The 14,495-nt window shown below is 50.5% G+C and overlaps 4 protein-coding genes across 4 annotated transcripts; all 4 read right to left on the minus strand.

Moving 5' to 3' along the window:
- Window positions 1–40: 40 nt before the first annotated feature.
- Window positions 41–4,849, minus strand: BROUX77_005017 (uncharacterized protein; the record flags this gene model as incomplete). Its single annotated transcript, XM_073749844.1, has 1 exon — window positions 41–4,849. One exon carries the CDS (start codon window positions 4,847–4,849, stop codon window positions 41–43), a length of 4,809 nt encoding a protein of 1,602 aa, XP_073605474.1.
- Window positions 4,850–5,002: 153 nt separating this feature from the next.
- On the minus strand, window positions 5,003–5,248 carry BROUX77_005018 (uncharacterized protein; the record flags this gene model as incomplete). Its single annotated transcript, XM_073749846.1, has 1 exon — window positions 5,003–5,248. The coding sequence occupies one exon, from the start codon at window positions 5,246–5,248 to the stop codon at window positions 5,003–5,005; it is 246 nt and encodes an 81-aa protein (XP_073605475.1).
- Window positions 5,249–11,874: 6,626 nt separating this feature from the next.
- On the minus strand, window positions 11,875–12,693 carry BROUX77_005019 (uncharacterized protein; the record flags this gene model as incomplete). Its single annotated transcript, XM_073749847.1, has 2 exons — window positions 11,875–12,364; window positions 12,494–12,693. The coding sequence occupies 2 exons, from the start codon at window positions 12,691–12,693 to the stop codon at window positions 11,875–11,877; spliced, it is 690 nt and encodes a 229-aa protein (XP_073605476.1).
- A 652-nt stretch (window positions 12,694–13,345) lies between these two features.
- BROUX77_005020 (uncharacterized protein) lies at window positions 13,346–14,483 on the minus strand (the record flags this gene model as incomplete). Its single annotated transcript, XM_073749848.1, has 3 exons — window positions 13,346–13,504; window positions 13,571–13,896; window positions 13,979–14,483. The coding sequence occupies 3 exons, from the start codon at window positions 14,481–14,483 to the stop codon at window positions 13,346–13,348; spliced, it is 990 nt and encodes a 329-aa protein (XP_073605477.1).
- Window positions 14,484–14,495: the final 12 nt, after the last annotated feature.

The raw sequence follows: 14,495 nt of genomic DNA on the forward strand, positions 1-14,495 counted from the left end.
CCATGGGAGGGAGAAGAATAAAGGATATAGAGCTGGCCCTTCACTCCAACAAGGCTTCTTCGCTCATTTCCATGTCCCTGTTGGCTTCTGCGACCGAGCTAATCTGCGTCTGCAGCCGCGCTTCAGTGTCCCTGATAGCCGGCTCAGTAACTGCGGAGAAGACGGTCTTCATCTTCTCGAGCAGGTCTGGAATGCGGAACGGCTTGACCATGACGCCGTCACAGCCGGCTTCACGCGCCCTCTGCACCTGCTCGTCGCGCGCATGGCCGCTAATGGCGATGATGGGGATGCGGCCGCCCGAGGCGCACACGATGCGCCCGTCGCGCTCCATCTCGCGGATTTCCCGCGTGCAGTCGAGCCCGTTTTTGATGGGCATCTCAATGTCCATGAGCACCATGCCGATGGCCGTTGACGGGTCGGGGAGCGGGACTGTGGCTGTTGCCGTGGTTGGGCTGGGCGTGGCGGATGGCGATGGCGATGAGGCAGAGGAAAGCCCGTTAAGAGACATGGAGGATGCTGTGCGGCGCGTGCCGAGGCTTCGGGTACCAGGTGCAGCGGCGATGGCAGTAGAGGACGAGCGGCGGGACCGAAAGCTCGTAGGAACGGGGGCACGAGATGGAAGAGAGTGTGATGGCTCGCCTGTGGAGACTGAACTGAGTTGGCTGGAAACAGCCTTGACAATGAGCGATTGTGACTTGAGCTTATCAATAGCTTCGGCCCCATTGGTAACAACTTCAACGTTGAAGCCATTATCGTTAAGGGCTTTCTTGGTCACACGGGCGTTGATTGAGTTGTCCTCAACGACCAAGACGTTGCTAGTGCTGCTAATGATAGACTCGACAGCAGCCACGGTCGGGCTTGACTTGTGAGGAAAGGTGCGAGAGTATATCTTAGAGAGCATCGAGACCTTACGCTTATGCATGTCTTTGGCTGTTGTTTCGACGGGTGCAGCCGACTTGCGGAGTTTGCGCTCTCGCCGCTGTGCCGTCAGAGACTTTGAAGACTTGGCCGCCGCGGACTTGGCTTCGTCAACCACAGGGGCGGGGGGTAGCGTTGTCTCGATGTAAAAGGCAAATGTGGAGCCCTCACCAGCCTTGCTCTTGACACCAATGGCGCCGTGTTGTAGCTCTGTGAGGCGACGCGAGATGAACAAGCCGAGACCAGATCCGCCATATTTGACATGGGTATGCGAGTTGCCTTGATAAAAGCGATTGAATAAGCTACGTGCTTCTTCCTCGGTCAGACCTTTACCCGTATCCTCAACCTCAAAAAGCAGATACATCTTATTGCTATTGTTGTCTACTGTTTTCGCCTCAGGCATAGATGCAGCTCCAGCAGCAGACTTTTCCGCGTGAGGGGCAAGGGCCGTATTCATCTTATTGGTAGGAGCTCGAGACAATCGGTGGTTGAAGTTGACGGCCGAGAAGGGCGGCTCTGGACGGTGGTCTGAGGCTTTCAGACAAACAGTAATGTTTCGTTTGGATCGACCTTGGGTGAACTTGAGTGCGTTGGAGAGGAGATTAATGAGAACCTGAGTGACACGAGATGGATCAAAGTCCAGAAAACTCAAGCCTCGAGATGAAAATGACTTGTCCACAGTAAAGCTCATGTTGACATCAACACGGCGAGCCTCGGCATCAAACATTTTGACCGCCTTGTTCACCATATCAACAGGGTCAGCGGTCACTGCTGTAACCATGAGAAGCTTAGCGTCCAACTTGGACAGCGTCAGAATGTCATCCACAATTCTCTTTTGATGCTGAGCACACTCGACAATAGTCTCAGCATCCTCCATGCAGTCCTCAATCATCTGTAGTCTGCGCGCTTGGGCTGGCGACGGTATCGGGCGAGGGAGAATGGCAACAGCAGACTGTGTAATGGGCGATGGGGCAGAGGTTGTAGATGAGTCTAGGGGCAATTCAGGGCTATCACTCAAAGTCGCCGTCATCCCAAAAGAGCTCACGTCAAACTCTTCAAGAATTGTGTTCAGGCTATTGACGATATCATCGGCGCATTGGATAATCGATCCGAGAGGATTTCGCATCTCATGCGATGTCATGTCAATCAAGGTCTCTTGCTGGCGCTTCGACTCGATAGCCTCCTCTTTGTGCTGACGCTCTCTCTCCGTCTGCCATTTTTGGTCAGAGATGTCGCTAATGCATCCGGTGAATGATGACACAACCCCGTTCATATCTCGGAGAGGAAGAACACTGACTAGCACCCAGCTTGGAGCAGGCCGGCGGCCTCCGTAACCGTCTTCGGCCATACATGTAGTTTTGAGACGCATTTCCTGGGTCTCATAGGATCCATTTGCAGCAACCTCGGTTAAAAGGTCTTCGATTGTTTTATTTTCCTCGTCGAGATATGCCAAATCACCCAACATGACCTCAGTTTCGTGCAGGTCAACGCGCTCTTGGCCAGTCATTTGGAAGAATATGTCATTGGCACTAAAGATGCGGCCTTTGCGGTCGATATGATACATTCCAACAGAGGCATATTGCGCCATGCGTTTTAGATTTTCATCATCTTGGGCCTGCCTCCTGGCGGAATCTGAAGAAAGCTTTTCCAGGGTCACATTGGTGATATCAGTGAGACAGGTGAACACGCGGATGACACGTCCATTAGTGCGACGCTCAGCTTTAGCAGTAGCCGTGATGTAACGTTCGCTGTGGGAGTTGTGCTCTGAAGAATCAGACTTGGTATCTGTGTTGCACGAGTTGCTGTCGCGGTTGTCCCGGCGTCTGGTGCGGAACTGGAAGTTGACAATGTTCTGGCTGTCCAGCTCCTCAAGGGCTGTCTCAACAGTGAGGCGGTGTTCGTCAGCAACACATGATAGAATGTGGTTCTCTTCTCGGCTCATGCCAGAAATCCGATACCACTCGTCGTTAGCAAAATTGATGGTGCCATGGGGGCTTGACAGGCAAATGGCTATTGGGAGACTGTTGGCCACCACCCGAAGCTGCTGCTGCAAGTCCAGGGCTCTGGATGAATGAAGATCCCGGTTAAAGGTATTTATTGTTTGGGGGGAATGGTGGATTTCAGCCAGGTCAGACTTGGAGGACTGGGTGGTTTCTATTTTTGATTCTGATTCATCAATGGTCTCTTCTGGGAAAAGAGCTGATACAGCATCAATCTCGGCGTAGGGATTTTCCAGGACATTGGCATCGCGGTCAAGATCAGATTCTATAAGAGACGATGGCACTGTCTGCGATAGCAAGTCGGTCTTTTTGGTGTGGTTGCTAGAGTTGGAGTCATTGAATGGTAGGATGGTACTTTCGTCGATTTCATCGACGCTTGTAGTTGAAGTGGAGGCAGAGCGGGCAGTAGAACAGTCAAACATGGGTTCGTGGATAAGTGGCGAATGTGGCAGAGGAATGTTGACAGGTTTGTCCTGTGGTATAGACATGGCCATGCCCATAGATGCAGGAACTTCAACGGTAGGCATAATAAGCTGGGGTACAGTCTTGGCGCTGACAACAATCCACTGACGTCTAACAATGTAGGCAGTCCACGGAGTTCCGAAGTGCACTGCAACCCTTGGCTGGGCAAAATCTGGCGAAATTCTGGCTGGTTGGTCTGTTGGGGTCTGATCTTCCAAGGCGGTATGTGAAGAATAAGTATCTGGAGCGAACGATAGAATCCACTTCCACAAGTTGTCTTGGCGAACATCAAGTCTGGATTCTCCCTGACTACAGTCGTGTTTTAAGGCGTCGAGCACGGCGGCAAATGCTGGTGAAGACTCAAATGCATGGTTGAAATGACTTAGCATTGGTGCAGATAGAGACGGCAGCCCAGCCACAAGTGCAGAAACGGACGTTGATTCAGGCACAGGAAGAGCAGGCACAGGTAGTGGAACATGGGTGATAAAAGAGGTAGGCGGCTCCAGGTCTAGAGACTGTGCAGATGGTGCTGACGAAGGGAGAATGACAGAAGCAGAAAAGCCAGAGTCCTGGTCATCAAGAGCCGAGGATATTGACGCTGTAGAAATGCTTCCGGTGGTCTGCATCTGGGCCTGAGTCTGGTCAAACAAAGTGAGAGGCAGCGTAACGACAGGTAGTTGTGTTGGCTGACGGTGCAACTGTGGTTTCAGGTGGTTCGTTGGGCAAGAGACAGGAGGGAGCTTGACAACAAAGGTAGGCCGAGGGTCAGGCTCGAGAAGGTCGGCCAAGAAGTAGTCGAACTCGTCCCAGTAAGTAGAAGCGGTAGCAGCGGAGCCGGGCGTAGGTAATGAAGGCAGCATAGGTTGGTGGGATTGAGCCTGAGTGGAGGGCTCAGGCTGTGGTACATGTTCAGGCTGAGGTGGGGATGACGGAGATGCATGTGGGGGTGGTAGCCAATGTTCGGGTGTGAGTAGAGCTACAGGTGAGGACGGAGCCAAAGACGCAGAGTAGGATACAGACTCATGCTGAGGCTGGAGGTCGATCCGGGCCTGGGCCTGGGCCTGGGCCTGGGTCTGGGCCTGCTGGGCCTGGGTTGAGCCCCCGGTCTGGGCCGGGATGTGCAGGCCAGTGCCTTGACATGAGGCCGGGCTTTCAGGAGGACCGGAAGAAGGTGAAGGCTGGATTTCGGACAGTATCTTGGGGTCTGTCAGTGTGGGGATGGGGATTTCATGCATGTGCATGCTATTTTGTAGGTGTTGGTGCTGGTTGTCCTCTTGTAACGGGACAGGCGCTTTTGGCAAAGATTCCTCTGGCAGTGAAAGTGGAAGGACGCATGTCTGGGAGAGACTGGCACTCAGAGACTGGTTCCTTTGGTGGGCAGGCATATCGGTGGCTGCGATTGGGACGGGGTTGGCGGCAGGCCCCAGGGCCAAAGACGGCCCAGTAGAAGACTCGGTAGGTGTAGCCATGGAAGCAGAAGGGGGGGCGTCCAAGGCTGACACAAGCAGAGCAGGATCACAGCTGGATGGTGCAGCGGTAGCCGATGGGCGGCGGCGCAGATGGGGGTGGGAGCGGGCTCGTAGAGGAAGCTTTTGGAAGATGCCAAAGGCGCGGGCTCGTTGTCAATGTGAAGAGCGGGCCGAGGAGGTGGCGGGCTGCGGCGGTAGCGGTGATGGTGACAGCGGCAGTTGCGAAGATCGTCGGCAGCGGGAGATTAGAGTGGTGACGAAGGAAGGAAGACGGGCGGACGAGGCGGACGAGACGGAGGTCGGCGAGGAGGGGATCGGCAGCGGCGAAGGAGAAAGCGGAAGGCCAGTGTCGATTCGGTTGACAGTAGCTTCCTCGGGTCCCGTTGCGGGAAGAGTCATTATTGAGGCAATGAGAAGAGGCAGGAGAAAAGAAAGACGAGAATTAAAAAGAAAAAAAAAGAAAAAGGGGGACAAAAGAGATAGAAGCAGGCGGTCGTGTGTGTGTCGGTCTAGGTGGATTGGATTGGATGGATTGGATGGATGTAGTAATGAGACGGAGAAAGCTGCAGACAGACGTGAAGGATTGCCGCCAGCGAGGAGCTTGGGATGGTTCGTTCGTTACAGCCGTGCTTTAAGTGTCGTTGGGTTGGCTGGCAGCAAAATACAGGTGGGTGCGATGGGAGGCGAAGTGAGGTGAAGGGATGTGATGGCGGTGTCCGCAAGTAGCCCCCAGCCAATCAGGGCACAAGCGCTTTGAGAGGCTTGAGAGGGGGGAGAAGGAGACGGCAGTCGAGTCGGTGATGGCGCCGAGAAGCGGAAGGGCACAAAGGGGAGGAACACGGAAGAGCGACAGATTCCTGGTGGAAGACGGAGAGACTCGTGCTGGAAACGAAACAACAGCACAAAGTGGGAGCGAGGGAGAAAGAAGGAAAAGAGATCAGATCAGAGGTTTGCGTGCGAGAAAATTATCTCCAAGAGAGCAAACGGGTGGTTGTTGAAAGGGGAAAGACCGAGTCCAGGAGAAAGAAAGAAAGAAGAAAAAAAAAAAAAAAAAAAAAAAAAAAAAGAAGAACCCGCCAAACTGGAGCAATATCCAAAAATTCGGATTCAAAGAAGAACCTGGCAGTGGCAGAATAACTGACTAACTGCGCCAAAAGCCAAAAGCCGCCGGCAAGCAAATGTTAATTGCATCATGTGCGAGTGAGCAGGAGCCAGAAGAGAAAAGATACGACATGGTTCAAGGATCCCACTTGGCTTGACTTGACTTCACTTCAGACCACCAGCTTTGTATCAAGTCTTGGTGAGAACACAGACACGGACACAGGCACAGACACACACATATAGCGACAGGCTCCAAGTTACAGGCTCCAGGCCACAGCCTGGGGAAGCACATGCCCCTCTCCTCTTGCCCATCTCTGTGATGGCAGTCCACACCTTTATTCTGCCCGTCAAGCCTCTGTCCAAGACGAAGCGCCGTCTCTGTCTCTGTCTCTGTCCCCGTGTCTGTCTCCGTCGCCTTTTCTCTCTTGCGTCTAGCCCCAGACTAGAAACTAACTAGCCGCTAGCTAGCTAACTAGTTGCTCGTCAACTAGAACCACCTTCTATTCTTTGCTCCAGAAAACAGCCTAGTCACGTCACTCCCTCCATCCATCCATTGGCTGGCCTTTGTCTTTGTTCGAAAGAAGCAAAAGGCCAGAACTGACAAGGAAGAAAAGAACAATGCTAATGCTATGCTGCGCAACGCCTATCTGTCTGCCGCCAGCAACACGAGACGAGACGAAAATCGCCAACCAGTGACGCAATGGTCGATCGAGCCTCGACCTGGAGAGACAGAGAGAGAGAAAAGACACCCAAATACCAGCCAGCACGGCCAAGCATGGACTGCACTATAGCTATAACCAACTATAACTACAGCTACAACTAACTATAGACTGAACTGGTCTGTTCTGCTCTGCTCGGTCTGCTCTCGTCCCGCTCCCGGCCCCAGCTGCACCAGAACAAAATAAGGCCAGCGAACCTGTGTGTTCTCTGAGAAAACGTGAGAGATGATAGAGTTGGTCATCTTTTTTCTCCCCCCCCTTCCCTCCTCTTTTCCCCTTTCCCATGCCATTCCATCCCATGCACCACGTCTCTGCCAAAGCGTCCCCATGAACAATCTTGGTCCACACGTCATCCTGCATATCTAAGAAGAGAGAAAAAAGAAAAGGCTAAACCAAGATAAAGAGGGGGCAGAAGAGAAACAAGGATGGGAGAAAAGAGAAGGCTACATATTTTATTGCTGCTATTGATAGATGGAATGGGCACCAACTCTTACCAACACCCACCCACACCATTCATACTGTACCAGACCATGAGAAAAGAAAAATCAAAAGACGGTCAGGCAGAACACATTTTTTTTCAACGAGTTACTGGAGCAGACCGCCAGCCGCCGTTTTGTCTTTTCTACTACTCTACTCCACACTAGTCCCTTGTTCTGTCGTTCTGTCGTTCTGTTACTGGGTCGCAAAGGGGATGGAGAACATAAAACACCGGTGTTAAGCCTAGACAGGAGACAAGAATTCAAACAAAACCACCTTCACCATGGCTGGTCCAAACCGCAGAACCGTTGCCTGTGGAAATAAGAGAGAGAAAAACAATGGCATGGGCTTTAGGGAGAACGCAAAGAATGGCACAGCACACAGTGACTAACACCTGGTGTCTTACCAGGTCCGATGGTGGCATACTACATGCTAGAGTCATCCACCCAAGAGAGCATGGTTCTCTGATGGAAATATGTACTTGTAGTCAACTAGGGGTGTTTCCCAGCACCTCCAACTACGTGCATCACTGCAACACAGAACAGCCCTATCTCCTCCCTGAGCTCCCTAAGTGATACACACACAAAGAAGTCAAAGCACAGGTTCAAGGACCAGGCTAGCTCGGGAGCTCCTATGCTAAAGGCAAAGTTGGTTATTATAGTTATTCTCGTTTCCTAGTGATGCGGGCATGGCGAGAAGACGACTGCCGTGTGATTTATCCTCCCGATGTATAGGAGCAAAAAGAAAACGAAAAAGAAAAAAGAAAACACAGAAATTCCCACAAGCTTGGCCCACATGAGAATAAAATGAGAAAAGAACAAGTTACTTCGAGTAATATGAATCCATGACCTTGAAGAGCCCCTGCGGTATGACGGTTGGGCTAGTGAAACTGTTAATGATGTCATGGCTTAGTTAGTTAACTGACTAAAGGGGAAAAAGTAATAAAAGGACATGTCTCCCCGCCCACGTTGGAAAAGAACAAAGAGAAAACAACAAGAAAAAGAATCCCCGAAACGAATCAAACGACAGACTGCCTCATGACCTGACCGGTCTAACCAACCAACCATTGATCCATGTTTTAACTCTTGAGCTAATCAAAGGAGATGTCGTCCTACTGGTTTTTTTTTTTTTTTTTCAAATAACACTCGCACACACAGGGTTAGTCGTCTCACCAAAGTCTTGTCTCCAATTAACCCTTACAATCCCCCTCGCCTTTTCTTGGACTTGCATTTGGGTTGGTAATTACTTGACCTCACAGGCTTCTCGACCCAAAAATAGAAGAACCGTGGGATGATATCATCCAACAACGAGAAAAAAAAAAACCTCAGGAAAGAATAATAAAAAGAATACAAAAACTTTCAAGGCTGTCCGGCGACATCAAAAACACGGCAAGCTTGATGCTCAACAAAGACACACTCTTTCACAACAATTAGTTACTAATTATTTGCATACGCGCGCTCTGCTTTGTTTCCCTGCAACTATGCAATATGACTACCTATCTACAATATATCATGATATGTATGTGCACACTTGTATTTGTCTCGTCTCATGTGCCAGGACTTTTTTTCTTCTTCCTTATTTGACTGATATTCTAGCGCTGGAAAACAATGGATTCCTTCTCTCTTGACTTTCTTCTCCCTTGCCTTGTAATTCTTTTCTCTTTTCGTTTCTCAACAGGCAGTGGGTGAGACAAAAAGAGAAAAAAGGAAAACAAAAACAAAAACAAAACCCATTATTCTTCCGGAAATGAGGGCAAGATCAAGACTTGGGGCCAGAACACTAGGAGAAGGGATATATCCATGTCTAATAGCTGATCCACACCCGAGATAAAGGAACCTTCATTTTTTCTCTCCCTGGGACAACCTTGCACCACGCAACTCAATCCTCAACCACCTACATGCATGGTCTGTATCCCGGTTAATCTATTATGACGTAATAATACAGCTTCATAGGTCACACGCTAGAAACGGCGGTATTGAGCCTGGAAGATGAGGGGAAAGAAGGACTTAGCGGGTGCGAAAAAAGTAAAGTTCCAGTGAGAGGATGTCGATCCGTGCCCGAGAGTATACATACGATACACATGTGTACAGCTATGTTACAAGTATAAAGGGTTGGTTAACCACATCCACAACCACCCAAGCCACAAGAGAAAAAGCCCTAAAAGGATGGTCACGGGGTCTTCTTTGGACAAATAAAATAATGGCGGGAGATAGCCAAGGGCGGTGGGGAATCAGTCGTCTCTTGGCTTTCTTTCTATCTTTCTTTCTTTTTTTCTTCTTGTTTCGGTTTCTGACCAACCAGCAGAGAATCAGCGCCGTGCTGTTGGTTTTTCGTTTCTCCTTCCCCCACATCCCCATCCTCCTCCCACATTCTCTCTGGATCAGGAATACATTGGACGCTGCTGGTATAAGTTCCCCGGTAGGAGTCAGCAACAAGGGAGCCATTAAATGGCGGTGTGAAGAATTGGCAAAAAGGAAAACCCAAAAAAAAGGCAAGTTTCTTTTTTCTTTTTTCTTTTTTTTTAAAGAAAAAGCAGCCGCAAATGGCGGCACGCATGGGGATTTTACTCAACGCCAGGGCCAACTTGGCGTGTGTCTACATTTACATCTACATTCATGGCCCCGGCTGGCTGGCTGACTGGCTGGCTGGCGTGAGTCTATGAGTAGTGATCGTCTCCAGGGTTAATATTGTCAAAATAACCTGTAAGATTCGGATTTTACCAAGACATCTTGACTGGACTGGACTATATTTAACGTCTACCAAACAAAACCACGCCGGATTGGCTCCCAGTCAGATATTGAGTGCCCTCCGCCCGGCATGCCGTATAGTTTCTGTGTGTCTGGAATAGCACATCGTCTTCACGCCCCGAAGAACCAGTAGCCAACACTTTGTGTTAAGTGACAAGAATACGTGTGCAAAAATTACTTTCTTTTTATGATTTATATACACTACAAACGTTGTGCATTTCAACAAGCGAGGGCCCATTAGTTTAGTGGTTATGACGTTGGATTTTGATTACAACAATCAGGGTCTTCCAAAGACGCCAGTTCGAATCTGGCATGGGCCTCGGTTAAAAGCTTTTGTTTTTCCCCCTCGGTTTTTTTTGTTTTCTCTTTTCTCCCTTACTGTCGTATGTCGAGAATCCCTCGCGAGTAGACAGGTAAATAAAGACTTTCATCATCTTTTCTCCCTTTTTCCTTTTTGGAGCACATTGATTTCTCGGGATGTTGACTCGGAATTTTCCTTGGTTTTTTTTTTTTTTTTAAAAAAAAAAGAAAACATAAATTCTTTCACCCCATAGTGAGTGAGTACACAGGTGAATAAATAATCTCATCATCATCATCTCTCTCTCTCTTTTTTTTTTTCCTTTTTCTCTCTCTTCTCCCCTCCTTCACTTCACCAACGTTTGTCAACTATACATGCAAGTCTGGCGCTTCTAATCAGTAGGTGAAACCCCATGCACCCGGCCCAGTGTTTTCTCCTTGACCGCCCAATAATAGCAACAAATTTCGCATGTGAATCTCCTCCTTTTCCTGTCCTGTCCTGTCCATCTGAACATCTGTTGCGTTTCTTGCTGGCCTGTGTACCGGTCGGTGCCAAACACAACACCGGCAGACATAACGATTCTGAAGCAATTGTCTACACGAGTGGTACTTGTCTACATCCCAGTTTGTACACTGTCCGTTGAAGGACTCTGCATGCATAATATTGTCACGTTCATGTTGCGTCATGGCTTCGTTTCAAGCCACCTTCATATATAAATGTACAACAGGTGATTATATGTAGTTGTGCGAATGTGGCCGCATTGCAATGCGAGAAGTCCATGACGACATCGTCAGCCCATAGACCCTAAGTACAACCCTAGACATACTCTCTCCATTATAACAACCACAATTGACTACCTGACCAGCATGGCTATCCTGGATGACTAGGATGGCCCAACCTTTCTTAGCATGAAAGAAACATTGTCCCACGAAAAGGAGAGACGCGGGCATGATGCCTGTTATGTCCATTCTTCTAGGTGAAAAAGGGAAAACTCCAAGCACAAAGAAATCAAGGCATGCGCACTTCCCTTCATTTGTGCCATGACCCCAACCCCCGGTGCAAATCATACTGTTCACCGTGCGGCATCGAAGCTTCCATGTATTATTGGTCTCAAGAAGCTTAGCCCGAATTGGCTTGTTGCTTTGTCGGTGCTGGCTTCAAGGAACAAAGACCAGTTCAGAAGCTGCGGGTTCCCTGCTTCGGTTTGATATTGGCTGAGGAAAGGGGAAGGGAGAGACGAAAGAAGGGGAGGGGGGGGGCTTAGTTTTCTTTGTCTTGAGAGCTTGTGTTTGTCATCTGGTCTATTCCACGTTCTAGCTCCATGGCTAATTTCCTTTCGATGCTTCTCCCTGTGGCCTCCAAACCCACTGTGCTGATTTCACTAGGGGGCAGGGACAGCTACAGCCATCTTATAAATCACACGACCTATAGACAACACGCGCCGACGCATGCATACGCATTCACACATAAGCCGAGAAAACTTTGTAGTAATTTGTCAGGCAAGTCCCATAATGCAAGATGGGGACACTCCAAGGCCAAACACATGCGTAGCACACATCCCTCGGGTACCCCCAGACCGGCTCAGGCCCACTCACTCAGCTGGACACATGTCAACCAACATGCCCCCCCTTTCCCCTCCTATATCGCGCCGTTTTGCCTTGTCCACATACAAGTATATCCAGACTATTGCCCAGCCGCCAACATGCTCATGTACACACCCCATCCCAGCCCCGCCAAATTGCCCAGTAGATTGCGCATTTCCACGCTCTGCACAACGGCATAGTTGACCAGGCTGACCGCCGGCCAGAGCCGCCAGCCTGCCATGACGATGGGCCAGAAGTCAGCCCTGGCGCCAGCCCAGAGCGCAGGCCAGTCGACACGCGCCGCATCGACCGCACGCGCACTGAACAGATACGCAGCGCTGCTGGGATCAACGTCATCCAACGCCTCGCCTGGCTGTGGCGTCATCGACGCCTTGAGTGCGCCCATCACCACCGAGAACAGCAGCGTGTTGACCGCCGCACCGACTGTCTGGTCCAGCACAAACTTGATGGCCGTATGGCGCACATTGAGCCGCGGCTTGGAGGGCGCTGGCGGCTTGGTGTCTGCGGTGGACTTGGGGGCTGGAGGTGCTGCGTGGTAAGATGGGAACATGTCCTCGAGCCAGACTTGCCTGAGAGAGCGTTAGTCGAGGGGTACTTTTTTTTTTCCGGAACGATGTGTAATGGCTTTGTTGGAGAACGCGTGGTTCAAACAAAGAATATGAGACGTGATGATGGCAACACCACCGTCGGCTACGTACCATAGGAAATTGGGCGGTGTGTTCAGCACGGCAAACAATACGAACTGAAACATCGAAATCCAGTCAATTCTGGCGCCCTGCGTCACCTCATCGGCTGCCAGACTAGCCCGCGATACTGCCAGGCCTTGGGCAATGAGGTTTGAAAGCGCATTAATGGCAGCAGCCTGCAGCGTGACCTTGACAATCACTGAGAGAGCCATGGCATGAAGAGTCCAATGAAAAGAAGCCAACTTTGAGGCCAGGATGAAGTACGAGGCCGAGATGTTGAGCTGGATATCGCACAAACACAGGCGAATGGGTGGAGTATACTAAATAGTGATAGTGACCTGTCTTGTCTTCTGCGTGATGAGTATGCAGGCTCCCGTATTAAATTGGGAGTTGTTAGGCTGTCCTTTTTGCCTCGAGAAGCGAGGTCCCGGAAACCTGAAACTAAGCAGCCTCAAAATAACAAATAGAGTAACTAGAGGCTTTGGTGATTTTGCGAAAAGGTTTGTTATCAGTTTGTAGTGACGAAGTTGAATAGGCTATGACTAAAAGGTTGAGATGTGTTAGTTGTCAAGTAAGACGTGGGAACAAATCTCAGACAAACCCTGAAATCTGTGTAACCCCCGAGGTCAAGCCCCATAACCCTATTCAGACGCATCACGTGGTACCTAGAGGGCGGTGTTCACGACATCAACAAAAGCGTATATTTTCATCAAGTAGAAGGAGAAATTTAGAATCTGATGCTTTGTGCCTACAGAAAACCAATAGTCATGTAAAGCTGCATCACTAGTAGGAATTGCCTCGACTGGCCAAACCTCCACGGGGCTTAGGCCCAGTCTACCGGCCCAGATTAGTCTGTTCCTAGACTTAGGGCCGGGTCAGCATCCACATGAAGAAGAATTGCACCAGGTATGAGTAGGCAAAGAGGAACTGCGTGCGCTGGTTGCGCTTGGCGCGCGACGTGTGCACGCTGGCGTGGCTGTTGTTGGAGTTTTCGGGTAGCAAGACATATTTCAGAGAGCGCATCTAGAGGTGGGTGTTAGACGATAAAGACACGGCATTTATACAGAAATAGGCACTTATATGGCTTACCAAAAATAGTGAGTTGGCTAGGAAGGTGTAGCCAAAAACAAGCCAGCCGATCCAGCCTCCCGTTCCATGGCCGCCGTTGCCAACCTCGGCGACAACAATGGTGACAATGATGCCGACGAACTTGTAGCCTGAGTAGGCAATTAGATCAAGGAGCTGGGATTGGTTCGAGATGCCGAGAAGGTAGCAACCCAGCTTGAGAACTAGGATTTCTACAATCACTACCACCAGTGCTGACGAAGCTGTGGTTCCGAGGACCTCGGGCTGGAACTCGCCGCGTAGACCAGCGACTAGAGTTGAGAGTAGGACGTAGGTAACTAAGGCCATAACTGAAAGAGCGCGACATGTGTTAGCGAATGGCCAGTCATGCGCCTCCATGAGAAGCTCGCTTGGTCTGCATCTTCGTCCTACCTGGAATGTACATGTCTGGGCTGTTGACATCGTCGCGAGGAGGCAGATACCACATCTCCTGGCCACTGGCACCACCCATTGCCTGCTTGCGAGACCACGGCTTATGGCGCCAGGGAAACAGCACGAGGAACAGCTTGTTGACGACGTAGAAGTTGGTGACGTTAAAGTACGGCTTGAGCGAAGCAAAGTTGAACCAGCGATTAACGTTTTGTTCAAGATACTCTTGGCCGTGCTTAAAGGCCGTCTGGCCAAATTGTGCGGCCACTTGAGCAGTGGGATCGTTCATGAACTGCCCATAGTTGCCAAACATGTTGCCGGCGGGTCCCGCGCCAGCGGCCGGCGTGTTGCTGGAGGTGTACGGGTTGCCATAGCCAGCGGTGCCGGGCTGGGCCTGCGGTTGTGAGAGCGACGGTGGTGGAGGAGACCGGAGCTGCGGCACGGTCGACACATGTTGTGGGACGGGGTGGTGTAGGGGCGGCGATTGGCCGTATGTTGGCCGCTGCATGGTAGGCGTGGC

The sequence above is a fragment of the Berkeleyomyces rouxiae genome, assembly GCF_048999995.1.
Source record: "Berkeleyomyces rouxiae strain 22BRR77 chromosome Unknown BrBRR77_ptg000004l, whole genome shotgun sequence".
Taxonomy (NCBI): Eukaryota; Fungi; Ascomycota; class Sordariomycetes; order Microascales; family Ceratocystidaceae; genus Berkeleyomyces; species Berkeleyomyces rouxiae.